Source organism: Mugil cephalus, chromosome 14, assembly GCF_022458985.1.
Source record: "Mugil cephalus isolate CIBA_MC_2020 chromosome 14, CIBA_Mcephalus_1.1, whole genome shotgun sequence".
Taxonomy (NCBI): Eukaryota; Metazoa; Chordata; class Actinopteri; order Mugiliformes; family Mugilidae; genus Mugil; species Mugil cephalus.
In genome coordinates this window covers 20,540,911-20,559,746 of record NC_061783.1, presented here as the reverse complement: position 1 = coordinate 20,559,746, position 18,836 = coordinate 20,540,911, and the positions used below count along the sequence as shown (strand labels likewise).

The 18,836-nt window shown below is 43.2% G+C and overlaps 1 protein-coding gene across 1 annotated transcript in view; it reads right to left on the bottom strand.

The window, feature by feature from the left end:
- LOC125020615 (POU domain, class 2, transcription factor 2) overlaps positions 1-18,836 on the bottom strand; it is a 58,539-nt gene that overhangs the window by 10,341 nt on the left and 29,362 nt on the right. The window contains exons 2-6 of the mRNA XM_047606061.1: positions 2,973-3,038; positions 2,803-2,831; positions 2,357-2,413; positions 864-1,004; positions 82-366 (exon numbers count right to left, since the gene is read on the bottom strand). Coding sequence (XP_047462017.1) covers positions 82-366; positions 864-1,004; positions 2,357-2,413; positions 2,803-2,831; positions 2,973-3,038 — 578 coding nt within the window. The remainder of the gene's footprint in view (positions 1-81; positions 367-863; positions 1,005-2,356; positions 2,414-2,802; positions 2,832-2,972; positions 3,039-18,836) is intronic.

Genomic DNA, 18,836 nt, shown 5'->3' with positions numbered 1-18,836 from the left:
GTTACATTTGAGTGGAAAAGCATCAAAATCAATGTGTTTTTATGCAGATGGATGCACGTGGCTCATTACGGCTGACGGTACCTGTGCTGTGAGCTGGATTGGCTGCGACAGAGCCAGCTGTGGAGGGGCTTGGAGAGTTTGCTCTTGTTTGGTTTGTTGCTGCTGCTGCTGCTGTTGTTGGGATTGTGATTGGTTCTGCTGCTGCTGCTGCTGCTGCTGCTGCTGCTGGCTGGCTTGCTGCTGCGCGGCGGCGTGGGCGGCGTGAGCGGCGTGGGCGGCGTTCGACTGCTGGACGGCCGCCGCCAGCAGCTGAGCCTGAGCCTGCTGGAGGAGCAGCTGCTGCTGGGCCGGGAGGAGAGCGGCAAGCTGGGTGGGAGCAAGGAGAGGAGGGATGATGGGACGACGGCGACGACGACGATGGGGATGAACATGCGCGGAGGGAAGAGAGAGAGGTGCAGGAGAATGGTCACAGGTGAGAAAGTGGAACAAAAAAGCCGGGGAGAGAGAAGAGAGAAATATCAGCGGAAGCATTCCAGGAGTTGAGGCGTAGGTGAGTCTGTTAGCAGAGCATGCCACAGCAAGACAAGCAAGAAAAGCCGCCCACTTAACTTAAAGAAGACTTAGCCGAGGTATTTCACTCTACTCCTACTACAGAGACTTTTATTAGGGGCCGCACAGGTGTTTTATTGTTCTTCATGACAGGTAAACACACGGAATATTTAACTGAGTGCTAAATACGTATGTCAGGAGCTCACGTTTTACAAGCAGGACACAATGATTATTATTTGTCATTTTTAAAATAGTGCAGAGGTGCAAAATAAATCATGTATCTGCTACATGTGTGTGTGTGTGTGTTTTCTCACCCCTGCTAGCTGACTGCCCGCCAGCATCAGCTGTGTGTGGTGGTGTTGAGTCTGCGGCTGCTGTTGAGAGGGAGGTGCCGGAGGAGCAGCAGCAGCAGGAACAGAGCCGTGCGTTATCTCGGAGCTCTCTTCACTCTTCCCCTAAACGAGAAAACAAGAGTCACTTTTTTGAGTTGAATTCGCTGTGAAACACACGTTGCATCACAAACGGCGGCGGCGGCGGCAGCAGCAGCAGCAACTCTCTCTCTGATCTCAGAGCTGACGTGAGCAGCCGTAGTCGTCCGCCGGTGAAAATCGTTTTTTTTGATGTTTTTTTGCCGGTGCTCCGCCTCACCTGAAGGATTTATGACTTCACAGCGAAGGTGAAAATGCTGCGAGAGGCGATGCCAAAACCTGCACACGAATGCGGTGCGAGAAAAACGTCTGTTTGATTACAGACTTTCAGCCTCAGACGAGTCAGATGAGAACGTGCAGCTTTTCAGTTGATGCCTTTTTACTGCACAAATTCAGACTGAAACTCAGATTAAACTAATGTCCTGTCTGTCACATCCTCACACAGATGTTCCCAACTTTCAGCAGCTGCACAATTAAGACTGTAACCGACCTCTCGGACGCGTACTTATCTGAAGAGCAGGTTTCTCAGAAACGCTGGAGCGAAAGAAGACAAACCAGATTATGCAGATGAAAAGAAAAATAACACACACTTCTCTGTGTGACTTCATGCTTCTTGCTGCGGCTGCGTACCCTGATTCACAGATTTGTCGGCCATCAGCCCAAAAGGACGAGTCAATCTCCCTCGTCTTCATGGCGTTTGAAAAATTTCCGAAGCGTCCGACCTCTGACCTCTCGCTGTCGTTACCTGCTCACAGCCCTGTCATTTCCCGTCCATCACGGTTCGCGCCGTTCGCTCCGTCTTTCTTTCTTTCTTTCTTTCTTTCTTTCCTGTCTATCACTCACTGTCACCTCGTTCGCATCCCTCTCTCGGTCTGGGTTTTCTCCGCAAGGGCAGGCGCGGACACGACTGCGCGATTTGAATATTGGATGCTGCCCGGGAATAGAGCGCGATGCCTAACGCAACATGGGCACGTTCGTGCCCACACACGCATAATCCCATGCGTACGTATGTGGATGCAACGATGCAAACGCTCAAATGAAACTACACAAATGTTTTAACTGAAGGTGAATAGAAAACGTCTGATAGATGGACACAGAAATAATTACAAACTGTTAAAGCTGCTGAAAGTATTTGTTCTTTTTATGAGAAATAATGAGCTCACACACAAACTAGTGTTTCTATTCCCGTGAGAGCTTTTAAATGACATGATGCATCCTCTAACCCAAACCTAAAACCAGGCTTTAACCTTTAAAAAACTGTCCCCGTAACGACAAAATGTCCTTACAACTTTAGTGTCCCATAAAAAAAATGTCCCTCACAAGTTAATAAAAACACGCACACACATGTGTGTGCACATTTCATGTCTGAACCGGCTCACCTTGCTGCCAGCGTCTGTTGGGGTGAGGCTGTAGGGGCTGGCTTTCATTGTCTGGACCTGCAGCCCAACACAAAATAAAGCACAAAATAAATCACGCGCGGTTCGCAGGAATCGATACGAGCGGATGACACATTCAGATGAAACACCACCCTGTAATCTGGGGCCACGGAGGTTTCAGGTGGAGGGTTACACACACACACAACAGACCTCAAGTCGCTGACGCACGTGGAGCAGAAAAATGTATTCTCACAATCATGTCGCATCGTTTGAGGAAAAAAAACAAGCATATAATAAGAAATATTTCTTTTATTTATTCTATGTTGTTAATAAAGGACTTTTGCAAATTAAGTGATGTGTTCACATATGATAATAAGTGTCTCGAATCTTTAATAATTAATAAAAGGTGAATTATTTACTCCAAAAAGGGTCAAAAGTAAAATACGAACCTGGTCATCGGGGCTGTTTCTGTCAGAGTCTGAAACACAAATGAACGACCGATTAGTCGGAGTCTGCACGACTCTACGTATGTTCACTCCTGCTGAAGAAAAACTAGTCACAAAACAACAACGCGACCTAAAACCGTGTGATGAAGCCATGAAGCTTGTGCGTGTTGTACCTGAACTGTCCCCTGGATAGTCAGCTCCAGGCTTCTCCTCCCCTGAAGCTTTGGACATCCTGATATCTGCAGGAAACACACACACAGACACACACACACATCGTTAGACATAAAGGTGCACACTGCAAAAAAAAGGAAAAACTCCTTGTATCAAAGAAATACATCTTATATTTTGTTCAGAGACAAGAACTTTGTGATTATTTTATTTTCTTAATACGAGATGATTTGATTGAATGTAAGAATATTTTGCTTCTTTCTAGTAGTTTTTTTTTTTTTACCACAAATGTGTAATAAACTGATACCACAGCTGATCAGTGGTAGATAATATAAGATCCATTTGACAAACATGTATTAATGGTAAATGTCAGACAATGAATTAGCATATTTGTGTTTTGAGAGGCCACTTTCCCCTCAAGCAAGTCTGTCTTCTATATTTGAGGACGTATTTTATTCATTTTTATGGACATTTTATGCAAATGACTTTGCAACTTTGTGTTTTGAAAGTGTATTTATGTATTTATTTATCTTGTTTTCTTGCACAATGCAGGAATAAAAAATAAAAATAAAAATGAGGATGAGACTTCCTGAACAAGAGATCCACGTCCTGAGGGGTCAAAGTTCAACTACGATCAAAACCATCATCAGCCATTTGAATGTGAAAGAACAGAGTAGAGATCATGTCTCATAAGTTCATTTATCTTCAGAGCTGTGATTAAAAATTCTAGGACACTGTTTTTTTTTTTAACCAAACATTCGTTCATTAAATATAACCTGACGAATCCTCCGCTAAGCAAAAACTTTACGCCCTGCAAGCAAAACGGATGATACCCCAGCATAATTGATCTCTTTAAATGTAAACTTTATCGACTCCAGGAGGCGGGAAACTGGGATTAAGAGTCGAGCCTTCACGGCAGATATCATCCTAACTACCTGGGCCTCGGCCGGAGCTTCTGTTCCTGGTCACCTCTGTGCTCGCAGCGGTTAATTGGTCCAGGAAGAGGAAGCTGCAGGAACTGCAGGAACTGCTTACCTGAGCACCAGGCATTAGTCTAGCAGCTCGGATAAAAGCCTCCGTCACCACCACCACCGCCGCCTGCTCCGAGCTTTAACTTCACGTCTGTGTTGTTGTGCTCGAGACTGTTAAAAATCAGCTTTTTGGAACCAGTTCATCCAGAAAAGGAAACTAAAATTCAGCCCCCGAGTGATTTAAGGCAAAACAATGAACATGAAACATGAAAGAAAGACTTTAAACTTGAAAAATGTAAAAACAAACAAACAAAAAAACCATCAGGGTCACAGAGAAGTTCGAGGTTTGGTGACATAAAGAGAGCGGGAAAGAGGGGAAAAAAGAAACGGAAAGATGTGAAGCCAGAAGTAAAAATGGTGGAAAATGAAGCGTTTTATTTATTTATTTATTTTTTTAACCCAGATGTATCTATAAATGTATCTGCCTGCTTCTCTTTTTCTGAGCCTCTATCTCCCGTCGGCCTCAAGCTGCTCAAGGTTTTTTCCCGTTAAAAGGGAGTTTTTTCTCAGCGTTGGATTCTGCAAAGTATCATCTAGAGAAAACCCGAATCGTTATGTGAATAAAAACTAAATTGCACTTCTTGTGCTTTGGTCTTTTAACTCTATAATAAAGCCACAGGGGGAGATCATGATCGTATAAATATTAAAAATGACTATTTTGGTTAATGTGAGGATAAATTTATTAGTTCTAAACTGAATGTCATCATCTGTTGCTAAAATCTAAATCTATCTGCTTTCATACAACAACAGGACAAATACACTCACTTGCCACTTCATTAGGTACACCTGTAATAAATTCTAATATAACAATACCGCACTAAATCCTCCTTTACGATACCTCTGATGTTCAGTTTGTGTAGATGTTTATGTGTCTGAAAGCTGCTAATTCAACTAAATGATCATCTTTGAGGATGAAGTTTGTGTTTCTATTAAACAGGATTGAATTAAACATTAAAATTATTGTGTTACTTAGTCAAGAACACTCAAATATATGTCAAATATACACACAAATTCACTGTATATACTATAAACACATGTATAGATGTAGGATAGATGAACTATTCTGTTCTGAAAGTCTTAGTTACGTGGTTCAGTTTTTATTTTTATGTTTATTTAAGTGTATTTTTCTTGTACCACTGTGCACACAATAAAGCCGATTCTGAAAACACAAATAGTATCACAGTTAAATCCATTATTTAAAATAAATGCTGAATACTAGAACCTTCATGTGGATAAGATTTAGTCGTCTGTTAGATTAGATTTGTGTGTACCTAATGAATTGGCGAGCGCATGCTGATATATTTCACAGACCGAGTGACCTTTCAGTCTGCAGAGATTCTGCAGTTGCGCGTTAAAACCAGATGGTGGCAGCACTGTCTCAGAAAAAAGCTCTGCAGAGTGAGTGCGTCCACACGTTACACACAGCAATGAAACACGTTAAAGTCAATGTTAAGGACTAATAATAATAATAATAATTCATAAAGAGCAGCAATAGTTCAGCTCAGTCGTATGATATCTGATAAATTAAAGGAAATGAAGGACGCATGATAGAGGCTGAAATCTGAACCGGCGAAGTTTGAAATTTTACCCACCGCTGCCGACCTTCAGCAACAAACTGTCTCCTTTTATTATATATTACAAAGTAGGAAAAACACGCAGAAATCTGGAGTAGTTTGAGAAGCGCTCTGCTAGTAAATGTCCTTCATGTCAAATTAAATACTTCACACACCAGAAGTCTGTTTACCAGACTTTTGCTGGGTTTATAAATTACTAAATTGAACCAAAAATACTTATTGACACCTTAAAAATACTTCTGTTATAATTATTATTATTATAATAATTATTATTATTATTATTAGTGCTACAGCTGTGAGAGTGCAAGTACTGATGCAGCTGTTTCTATTGTTACTACAGAAAAACACACTATTTTAAATAAAAGGCCATAAAAACATTTCATCATCTCCCCCTCCCTCCCCCCTAACCCCTCTGGCCATGGAGCCTTTTAACCCCCACCGCCCCCCCCCCAGCCCCAGTCCACCTCACGTATGCCAACAAATCAAACAAACCCCTAAAATGTCACAGATGTCCACAAAGTCTTTGATCGAACTGTCCCACATCTGGAAGATCCTTTTTTTTTTTTTATAGTAAGAATTTAAGGATTTGATGTGAGTCTCTCAGATGTGACCCCCCCCACCCCCCTTTTTTTTTTGCTCATCCTATCAGTGCTAATAACAGGGAGGAGAAAGAGGCCGATGGGCAGATGATGTATCTGTCTTGCGGGGTTGTCATGGCCGGCGAGAGAAGGGAGGGAGGGGGGTAGCGAGTACAGGGTCACTATCAGGGAATTAGAAAAGAGGGGAAGAGTGGGAGAGAAGGGGGAGAGCATGGCTGGAGGGGTCCTAAACTCAACCCCCCCCTTTCCCCTCTTTCTTTTTTCTTTTGCCCACCCACCCCGCCCCGGTCACGCCTGTCAGGGGCCAGTGACAGACGGCGCGTGGGTTCATTTGTGTATGTGTGTGTGTGTGTGTTTGGGTGGGTGGGGGTGGGTGAGGGTGGATGGGTGAGGGTGGAGGGGGTCGCCGCCGCTGTTTGGCGTGTGGATGTCAGAGGTCAGGCACATGGTCTCGGCCACCTCGCACACAAACAAGCTGCCGCCGCCGCCGCCGCCGCCTTCTCCACCTGCCCCCCGGCCCCCGGCCCCCGGCCCCCCCCACCTCTGCCACAGCAGCCACCAAAACAAACGCACCCGCAAAAAGCTGCAACCATCAAATATTTAAATTTAAAAAAGAAGGAAAATGTAGGTGAGATCCTTTATTATAAATGCATGTTAAACTTTTATCAGTATTTTTTTATTTTTTATCATTTGGACAATAATTTTAAATATTTATACTATTTACTTTAAAACAACGTAACTTTTAATTAAGAAGATGTGACTGTTTTTCTTGGATTTAATGACTAAATTAAATGTCCTCCTCTCTTAAATATAAAACGTAAGAGTTTAATTTACCAGTTTAACACGTTCAGGATGAACTGAAGTCAAGGCCAAGGTCACAGCACTAACACACTTTATTTCCTTCATGAATACGTCTGGAAGTTTCACTATTTATTGATTAAATAAAACCTATTTACTTGTGTAACCTTGTAAATCTCCTTTGTTTTCTCCTTCACATTAGTTTCTGTCGTTTCATATTCATAGTTGTTGTTATTGTATATTTGGTCTTGTTTAACTTTTTGCGCCGTCAGAAATAAAACCTTGAACTTTTTGAACATTTGATGGAGAAAACAGAGGAAAACAAACGTCTTTAACGTTTAATCTTTTTTGTAGCAGCAGTCGAAGACAATAAAATTTCTCACTTTCTACCCGTTTAACCTTTGCCGGTCATTCAGTTTGTAAGATGCTTAAATTTGCCCATGTGTGAACACATTATATACACAAATATCTAAGCCGCGGCTTTTAGATGTTTTGAGATAAAAAGAAAATGTAGCTTCAGTAATTAAATTGTAGGATTCTGTGCAGTTTTCAGTGCTTATAGATTAAAAATAAATGATATTTAAACGTGATTAATCGTATTTCTTAGTGTTGAAGTCAAAGGGTAAAAACTGGCAGGTTTTAACTGACCAACAGGTTCATTTGTTTTATTTATATGTAAGAAAAAGTTGTTAAAGTTGGATCTCGTAGCCGCGTCGTGTCTCAGTGAAGACAAACAGAGTTCAGAGGTCGTGACACGTTTGTTGGCGTTTAATGAGAATAAATCAGCAGAAACTCTGCCTCACAGCGAAATTATGCTTTTGAATCATTCTACTCGGTTTATTTTTTATTTTAGATTCTACATTAGATGTTTTAGTTAGTTGAATATCTATGCTTTAGCTTTTACTTTGTGATGCTTTTGAAACTTATTATTGAAAAACTTAGTCTGAAGAGAAAACAGATCTTCTTCTAACTTCCATCCAGCTGCAGTAGCTTCTTTCTACCTTCACAAATGACTAGTTTCGTACGTCCTGCAGCAAGAAAAACCCCAAAACAAAACACATTATTTTTTAGAAAATTAAGAAACACAATAAAGCAACGACGTGCTGTGCAACAGCGAGGCAGGATGAGAAGCTAAACATTTAGCTGCTGCTCTGTTTCCACCTCTGACATCCAGACTGAACCAATCCTCCACCTGCACGCGTCCGATTAGCATCCGCGCTCCTTCGCTTCATCCCTCACCTCCCACCTCCCTCTGTCCTCATCTCTGATTTATTCTGATCCCTTCCTCTCTTCCTCCAACGTGAGCGTCTCACTTGAACTTCTCCATAACCCCTCCATCTAAACCCCTTTCCACCCGTTTTGCCTCCTCTTAATTCCTCCGTCACCGTCACTGCCTGCCTCTCTCTGTCAAATTTAATCTCCGTCCTTCCCCTCTCATTTAACTACGTCACTTTCTTTCCTGATTCGTTCTTCTCGTTCTCTTCTAAAATATCCAACGTGTCCTGAGCAAATTTTATTTCTGTGCAAAAGGAGAGAAGTCAAGTCCTGGAAAAGTTTGGGTCCGAACGGCAAAGAAATCTGAGGAATTTGTCCTAGTGTTGCCTGAGATAAACATGGTATTAAGAAAAAATACATAAAAACTGCATCAGAACTGGACAGATTTTGCAAAAAAAGCATAGAAAATAAAAGACGGTTTAAATGACTTTAGTGTCTTGTTATTTAATCAAACCCCCTTTTCTGCAGGCTAAAAAAACACAAATCATTTTCACACTATTTGGTCTGAATTGAACTATTTTACAGTCTGGTTTAAAGTAGTTTCTGAGAAGCCGCTGCTTCCTAACAACCTCCCTCTGTCCTTCCTACTTCAGGCCTCGTCACTGCGACGCCACGATGCTACTTCCACACCTTTTTTTCCTTTATATACACCGGATTATTTCCAATTTTTCTGTCATTAAAACTGTCCTCCTTGCCGCCTCCACCTCTACGCTGTCATCCCTCCATCCCTTCCTCCACCTCCTCCTCCTCCTCTTCCTGCCTTTTCTACCTTCCTCTTCCTCTTCCTTGCAGTGGTCAGCAGCAGCGGTCATGGCACCACTGGACAGCGCTCTGCTAGCACAGGACACACAGACCCGTTGCCAGGCAACAGCAATGAAAGACCACTGAGTATGTGTGTGTGTGTGTGTTTGTGTGTGTGTGTACCTGTGAGAGTGTTAATCATTAAGAATAAACATGTTTCCCTGCCTGTAGCTGAGGCTGAGCTGAGAGGCAAACAAAGTGCTGCATGCTAATGTCTGCGTGCGCTGTTTACGCTCTTAACAGGCTGCATTAAAAGGCTTCTTTTCTCCTTTTTTTTTTATTCTTTCGTCCAGGTTATGATCGCGTTGTATCACTGTCGCACCCGGGGAAAAAAAAAAGGGTAAGGGGGGCGTGAAACCAGAATAGAAATCACACTTGACACTCGTTCTTAATGACAACACGATCGATGGTTTTTACAGTTGTCAGGAGCTAAAGGCGCAACGATGGATCGGGGATATTTAAGGTTTAATAGGTTGTCAGGGATGCGTTTTTAATGTCAACGCAAAAGTCGGTGTTTTATAGATGATAAAAAACTGTTGATTAAAAGTAAAAAACCGTTCCAGGACCCCATAACATAATAATGTGATATCTTAACACTGACTGGTTGCACCTCCTGTGTGAAGCTACTGTATTTCCTGAGCTAGGCTGCATTAAAACTGCACCCCGGGAGTAAATGAGTAACACACCGCGCGCAGACAACGATTTGTTGGTGACTCACGTCGGTGTCTCAATGAGTTTATGCACAACTGGAAAAGTACTGCATCCGTGCACGAGCGCACCTTTTGTGTGTGTGTTTGTGCGACATTAAACGTGTGTGTGTGTGTGTGTGCGCGTGCACGAGGGCGAGCGCTTTGCCGAATATGTCTCTAGAGTGTTTATTATATCCGATACAGTACCTCTTTCTCGCACCACATATTTCTGTGCCGATCGATTCCTCTGACTCCCGACAAGACAATAATCGCACCCGCCCTCCCTCTCGCCTTCCCTCCACCATTATTACTGCCCTCCCCAAGGAGCGCAATGAAGGGATGGAGGGATGTGGAACGGAGAAATAAAGCGAGGGAGGACAAGGGGGAAGGAGGAAATGGCTACTCGGGTGCTACTTCCTTTTTCCAGAATCTCTGTGTCTGCTGGGTGGGGTGGGGTGGCGGGGGTCCGGGGGTGGTGGGGGGGGTAAAGATGGAGGCAGGAAAAAGTGAGCGGACTATGGGGGGAAGAAGAGGGACGAAATGAGGAAGGAGGACGAAGACAACGAGGAGGAGATTTGGGAAATTTGGGAGTAATAGAGGAGACATGGCAGAGACGGTTTCAAAGGGAGAAAACAAAGGGGACAGAAAATGGCAGGGGGTGAGGGGGGGGGGGGGGGGGGGGGGATGGGAGGGGGGTGATGATGATGATGATGATGATGGGACAGGACGGAAGAGAAAAACAAAATAAACAGGCGACAAAAAATTTAGAAATGGGGAGATAATGGGTGTAGGTGGAAAAAAATAATGAGGGCGGCTGAAACGGAATTAGAGGCAAAAAAATAAGCCCCAATAAGAGGAAGAGGAAGAGTGAACGGACGGATGGGATGGATTTTAATAAAAAAAAAAAAAAAAAAACAGAGAATAATAAAAGACATTTAAGGCCAACAATAGGTTGACGATAATAAATAAAATGGACACGTATGGAAGAGAAAGAGGAAGAGAAAGAGAAGAGCAGCGTGACAGAGCATCCTCACAGGAAATAGAGGGAAGGAAAAGATAGTGACAATTGGACTAACAAAGACACACAGCCTCGCCTTGATGGTTTGTGTGTGAGTGATTGGACGAGGAGGGAGGGGGACTGTGTGCAACAGAGTCAATGACAGAATGTGTGGACGGAGAGATGACCAAAAAAAATAAGAAGAAGAGACGAAACGCGCATCTGGAAGTTTTTAAATATGATTTAAATTGAGATTTTAGGTGAGAAATAATTTTAAAAAATCAACATAAAATGACAAAGAAAGTGTCTCAAATTACAAACAAGTGTTAAGGGGAATAAAAACGCGATATTAAACAGCTCAAATATTGACACGGACGACAAACGGCGGATCAACCGCTCTTTCATCGGTGTTTGCGGTGAGGATTTGAATCAGAATCCTGCGGTCTCCCTTTCAGCTTGACCACCACATTTATCCGGCGGGGGACAGAAAAAAAAAAATAAATAAATAAATAAAAAATAAAAAAAGAGGGATCTCATAAGTCCGAGCGTGGCAGAATTTCTCTCCCTCTCTCTCCCGCCCATAGAAGATCATATTATCCTTCAATTTGGAGTTATGAGGTTGTCATGTGACCGCGGGGATATTTATGTTCACAGTATTTGGATCCAGGCTCTTTTTTTTTTTTTTTTTCTTCTTCTTCTTCTATTTTTTTTTTTGTGGTCACTGTGATGAACTACCTTTAATTCTGTGTTTGTGAGCGAGGAGGAGGAGAAGAAGAAGAAGAAAACGTCAGCTTTGCTTTGCTAGTCGGCGCAGCTCTACAAGTGCAAACGAGTGGATGAGTAAGGCGTGTTGAAACCAGCCTCCTCCTCCTCCTCCTCCACCTCCTCCTCCTCCTCCTCCACCTCCTCCTCCCGCGGCCGTGGACGCCCGGTGATCTATGGTGCGTGCTGCGAGCCGTTAGATGGCTGGGTTTACAGGTTTATCGATTGGACCCGACTTTAAATTGGCTCCCAATTAAACAGAGCGCTTATTTGACCTCTTTACCCCTTCCTGTCCTCTCCTTTCCTGTCCCGTTAAATACCCCCCACCCCTCCTCCTCTACCTCCATCGACACATCCGTCTCTCGCTCGGGTTGTAATACCTCCACTTTCCCTTCCCCCCCTTTTTTCCAGTCTGCGGCCATCACCCCATCCTCCTCCCCCCCCTCCCTCTATTTAAACCCCTGCGTTCGTTTCCTCCCTCTGTCCTTTTCCCACCTTTTTCCCCAGATGTGATCTTTGCTCCTGTTTCTCTCTTACACTTTCTCCCGGTCAATCCGTCAATCTCTCCTTAAATAACAACGATGAATTATTAAGCGTATTTATTCAAACAGCATTAATTATAAAATACGGGCAGTCGAATCGGCTCAGGATGGAGAAGAAGAAGAAGAAGGAGGAGGAGGAGGAGAAGAAGGAGGAGGTGAAGTATGGGAGGGAAAGGTGGAGGTGGTTTGTGGTTGAAAATTGGGGAGAGAAAAGAAGAAGAAGAAGAAGGAGAAGAGGGAGGTGAAAGAAAAGGGGGGTTAGGAAATTGGTGTGGCTAGCGGAACAGCCTCCCTCCCTCCTCTCCTCCACCTCCACCACCACCATCCCTCGCTCCCTCCCCTCCCTCCCTCCCTCCCTCCCCCCCTCTTCCCTTCCCCGCTCTGCTTTGTATTCTGTGGAGATGACAGGGGGAAAGCTTTATTGCTCTGAGTTTGTATCGATCGGGGCCCCGCGGAGGGGGTAGCCAGACCCGCGCACACTGGAGGCCCTTTCGCAGAGGCCGCCGATTCCTGCCCAGCCTCGCCAAACACACCCTTCCCCTCTCCTCTTATTCCTCGGCTCCCTCCTTTTCTCTCTCCTTTTTTTTAAGATTGCGTGCTCCGTCTCTCTTGCTTCGAGAGGTCAAGAGACGATGGCTTTTATTTACCTGCGTGCAACGCGAGCGCACCCGAATAAAAACGCCGAGACTTTTTTTTCAGCAAAAAGCAGAGGCGAAAAAAAAAAAAACGCATTTGCCTGGAGCAGCAGCAGCAGAAGCAGAAGCAGCAGCAGCAGCAGCCGCCACATGAATACGCTCATATACGTAGCGGCAACACACACACACACATGGACACGAGAAGTACACACACACACACACACACACTGCCAAAACACAATCCCAGGCTGCAGGGCTGAGCTGCTGCTGCTGCTGCTGCTGGTGCTGGTGCTGCTGTCCTGACCGGAGTTGCATCAGAAATCCCTAATCTGGGAGCGTGACCGTCCTCAGTTCCAGCAGGCAGGGATCAGGATGCTCCGGGCAGATTCCGAATTTAAGGATGAGATGGGATGGGGATGCAGGTTTCGGAAATCACCCCCAGGGATGGAGGGATGGGATGGAAGTGGGGTGAGGAGGAGGAGGAGGAGGAGGAGGTGGGTTTTAGGAGGACCCCCCCTCCTTTAACTGAGCAACCAACTTTCTAAGAGCAAAAAGGGCTGAATAAGGGTTAAAACGGCTTCTTTTATTTTAGTTTAGTTTTATTTTTGTTTGTTTTTAGTCTTATAAACAGATTCATAAGTGGCAGCTGCAACATCACAGCTTCCATTTGTCTCCTGGAGCATCTGGGCGTCAAATATAAAAGACGAATAACGTTGACTTTTCATCATATTTCACCAAAGATGCGAATCGTACAAATAAAATAAAAAAATAACATAAAATTGCCTTTAATAGAAAACAGGGAACGGGTGTAAGCGAGATGTGTTTCATTTATTTCTATCTATATATACTGAGTAATTTGTCAGGAAGTTCTGTAATTAATCATTTACTTTAATAATTTGCCACCAAGTCACTGAAGATCAGAATCTGCCTTTGACATTTAAGACTTTTAGCTCCAACACGAGTCCTTTCGTTTTCTTAAAATACGTAGTAAATAAATCCATTTATTATATTCTAAGTAGTCAATTAATCCTCTGGTTCACCACTATTAAAGTTTTATTCAGACATGATGACACATTAACTCATGATACTAAATTCAGATTTATTCAACAATGACCTAATAAGGAAACATGTCTTTTTATTATATTCTATTATTAATTAGCAAGTTCAGCTGCTTCAACTTCTTTGGCTTGTGCTCATTTTGCTTCCACCCATTAATGCAAAAACAAACTTATTGTATCTTGTATATGGACGAGAAAGCAGAGCTGAAAAACTAGCGATAAGGATCTAATATCGGTGGGAAAAAATATCGATATGGTGACATATCGTGATATTTTTACGTCCGATACAATATTGATTTAGAACGTTTTAATATCGATTTTAAATACAAAAGACGTCCAATCCTCCACCATCACTTTTTCTTTACAATCATTTGGATTAATATTGTCTTTTGACTCAATTTGTCTGATGTATTTCAAGCAGCATTTAACATTTCTCAGTGAAGAATATTGCAATATATTGCAATATCATAATATCGCGATAATGTATCGTATCGCGACTCAGGTATCGCGATACGTATCGTATCTAATCTACATTCCTAAGAGACGTTTTTGAAATTTACAACGACAGAATGACGGACCTCATCCAAACGGCACCACAGAGACAGATTGTGACGAAACAAAACACAGGGTCGAGGCTCATTCTTTTTTTTTTTTTTTCTTCTTTTCTAGAGATCTAGGATTTTCAAGCCGTCCAACTTTCCGGTCAATCGCCTGAATCTGGAACCGACGCCGCCGCTTTTGCCGCCGCCGCCGCCTTCCACTTAACAAACTCCATTTTGTTGAGGTTGAGCCGAACGAATCGTCGCGCCGGCCGTGGAGAAAGAGACAGACAGAGGAAGCGGAGACGAGGTGGACGGAGGGACGGACGGACGGACGGATGGACGGACGGATGGACGGCTGCAGGGGAGAATGGGAGCTCAAGGCCACCATGTTCTGACCCCCCCCCACCCTCCCACCCTTCCTCCTCCTTCAACTCTTTCGCTCCAGAGTGGTTGTTATCTCTCTATTTTTACACTCCTTCCATCAACAGACCGCCCCAGACCCACTTATGTTCACTCACCAAATGACACACGGACACACACATATACAGAAACACACACAATTACAGATGTAGACAATGACCGTGGTGCTGCTAAGCCACTGTGAGTCATCAGGCGAGTGTGTGTGTGTTTTTTTATATTTATATATATATATGTGTGTGTGTGTGTGTGTGTGTGTGCACTCCGTAACCTTTTACAGACGCTGAGAATCGCCGGCCGCCTTTGCAGCAGTTTGACCGGCCGTTTGATCACCGCTTTAGAAACGTTGGGCTTCACTTTGTTTTATCTAATAATTTTTCATGTGAGGCGATTTTTTATATTTTGAGTGAATTCTTTGAGGGAAAAATAAAAAAACAAACAAACAACAACAACAACAAAAAAAAAACGGTAAAAGCTCAAAGGTATATCAAGGTTGTTGGGTTTTTTTTTTTGTTTGTTTGTATTTATTAGCAAAACGTGTAAGAAGTTAATTATTTTTAAATCAAAAGCGTGGCGACAAAATTCCTGAAAATGCACCGAAGATAAAAAAAAAATAAAAAAAAATAAAATGACATTGGTGAGGTTACGACGACAAATCCGCACACACACACACACACGGAAACACATAGACAATTACAGGCTTCCAGAGCAGAGATAATTGTAACAGCCATACAGAGAAAAGGCGCATGTGTGTGTGTGTGTGTGTGTCATTGTATGGATCAAATCCATAGGGGGTAGACTATACAATAACGACCAATTTAATGGAAACGTCTATCTTTTTTCTTTTTTTTATTTTTGTGGGTGGATTGTGTGTGTGTGTGTGCCTTTATACTGTAACACACACCAGGGATGCCAGCATGACGCCATTATACTTTTCACTATGATATTACACTATATATTCTATTATTTGTGCAATAATCATGCCTTTTATTTGTGTGTGTGTGTGTGTGTTTGGGCGTCGGTCTTTAGTTCCCCTGTAGATGAAAGCATGGCCGGACCACCACGGTGTTTTGTGTGCATGTGTAGGCGCACACAAACAGACACGCACACGCGCCGCCTGGCTGACTGACCTACCACCATTTCACACTACTGACCAGTACAAATTGGATAAGGGTCCATTCTCTCTGCACCAGCACACTTTCACAACGCGGACACGACGTGCACGGCAAAACACAACTGCACACAAAACATGGCGTGCGCACACAAAACGAGCTCAAAATGGCCGAAACGCAGCGGTTAGAGTCTCAGCGGTGAGTAAAGTTACAGAGCGAAAAGAGGAGGAGGAGATAAGAAAGTGTCTCCTTCTTCTTTTCTTCTAACTTCATCACAACCTGTGACGCTGCTAGTTCTGATTATTAATTACAGGAAATTAAAAGAAATAAATCAGAAGTTTCTGTCCACAGCCTCAGTTAATAACTCTCATTCCCCGTTTCTTGACTATTTCCCAGCTTTTTGTTGACGTTATTAACAGCGTGACCTCGCGTAGACCTCCCCTCCTCGACTTCTACAGCGTAGCGTATAAACACATATACATCTCAACTTTCCCACCTCTCCATTCACGCCGATGAAACGCTATTGATTGCGAGCCACGTTTTCAGTGCAGCAGCAGCTCGGGTCACAATGCAGCGCGGCGTAGAGGCTGCAGAGACCACGCTAGCCTCCGCTTCCTTCATCCCCTCCTCCTGCCTCACTTCATATAGAGCTATGTAATTACAGCGTGGCCTTGCCATGGCCCCCCTGTTGCGTCTAATTGTGTGGATACCAGGGCCGCACGCTGTTAAGGAGCGGCCGCATTGTGTACGTTTCAGATGTTTTGCCTTCCTGCGCAGGTCTGGTGTGCTAATGTCCAACACAAGCGGGTTGACGGGAAAGAAAATAAAAGGGTTTTTACGGGGCATTGTCTTCTAGTTTAAAATAAAAATAAATAAATAAATAAATAAATAAAAGTCAGATGAAGTTTTTATTTCTAAAGTTTTAGCAAACTGGAGACAATAAAGCACAAAACTTTATTTAACTTATCTTTGTTGTTTTATTTTTACAATTTTTTTTTCATAGTGAGACTAATGTGTTATTAATTTATGTTGCAGAGGCACTAAATGATAAATATTCTTCAGATTTACTCCAGTTTTAGGTTTTCCTTAAATAAGTAAAAATGAAACCGTTTATGCAATTTGCAGAATACAGACTCCACTTGACACGAATAGAACAAAACCACATGACTTGGTCATATTTAAAGACAAACCAGTTGTGTGTGTGTGTGTTTTTTTTGTTTTTTTTTTGCAGATATACGTGATTCTAAATGAGCCACACTTGTGTTGAGATTCTGGAGAGGACGTCAGACTGTAAACTGTAAAGCTGATTACGTACCGATAAAAAAAATAAGGTTATGTTTATGGTTTATTAAAAACACTAAAGAGACTCTATTCAGGTGAAATCCCACATATGTGTGTTTATGTTCATGTCAGTTGCACGTGTTTGAAATAAGAGAGTGAATATTTGAACTCGTGCATTATTTGAATAGCTATGGTAGTTTGTGGGTTGTGTTGAATAACCCTGATATAGAGCCTTTAATTTCTCTGCGTCCAATATTCACGACTGAAAACTGCTCTAAACACAAAGAGCAGAGAAGAAAATGAAAGCAAACAGGATGATCCACATATAAGACACAAACATTCACTATTAAAAACAAATCAATCCTAATAAAACAGTCCTGCACTAACTCCCAGCTTCACACCAGACATATATTCTATTTAGCATCAGTTTAGCCGTTGACTGACATTCTGGAGGCCGTGGTTTGTATTAACATCGATCTTCACTCTGACACGTGTTCCTATTATTTTGACATTTGACTAGAATAAGTAACAGAAACGCTTCCTCCAAAAACGATCATCCGGTTCATTAGGATCCCGTCATATTAGAAAGGATTCATTTTCTACTGGCGTGCCTAATGTTTTGTCGGGTGAGTGTTTATTCTCCAGCCGTGGAGCGACGCTGGGATCTCCCACCTGACCGCCCGCGCTCGTGTGTTGGTCTAACGCAAGCTGTTTGAATCTGAATATTTGTCCAGCGGCGTGCGTTTGTACTCGGAGGGAAGAGCCACGTGGCCCCGGTGTGTTTACATTTGTTGACGGGGCCACGCGGGGTGATATCTCACGGTAATCAATGAACAAGGGAACAGGAAGGAGGGGAGGAGAGGAGAGGGGGGGGAGGTAAAAAAAAAAAAAAAAAAAAAAAAAAATCGGTAAGGAAAGCAGGTTATCTCCTGTCATTAACGGAGGGATTCCCGTGCGGAGGGAAGGAAGGAGGGGCGGGCGGGGGTAGCGTCGGGGAAAGACCTGGATTCATTGAGAAAAAACACAGCGTGTTTGGCATGAAGAGAAAGCAGACAATTATCTATATTGATTAAAGCCAGCCAGCCAGCACAGAGAAGACAGAAAACTATGGCTGGATCAATAGCAAGGGAGGAAAGGAGGGAGCGAGAGAGGGAGGGAGGGAGGGATGTAGGGCAAACGGAAAGAGGGATAGCTGGAGACGGAGGAGACTGAGACGGGGGCTTCAGGACGCGACGCGTTGGAACAGAAAGAGCGGAGAAAGTGTTACGAGTGGATAATAAAAGACATGAATTAAAGGCAGATGAGAGAGAGAGAGAGGGAGAGAGGGAGAGAGGGGGGAGGAGGAGGAGGGATGACTGGCAAGAAATCTCGGCGCGAAGCTCCAGGTCGATGGATTTTAACAGAGAGATAGTAAAAGTGTTAATGAAAATGACGGGTGGGTATTTGATGACTTAGCAGGTAATCTACTTGAGGAGGAGAGTGTAAAGAAATCAATAAGCACAACTGTACTTCTAGAGGGTCGGATTTAAGGCGCGAGCAGGACGGGAAGGGAGAAAAGGAAGAGGGATGAGGGGGGGGGCTGAAAACTAAAACTCCTCCAGGACCAGAGAGTTGTTGTTGAAAGAGATAAATATTCTGCAGCTTAATAAATATCTATTTAACAGGAAAACTGAGAAGCACAAATAATAACGGTGCATTAAACGGTAACAGAGCTCAGAGACTAGAAGCTGCTGAAATAAAAATGGCCGACGACGTC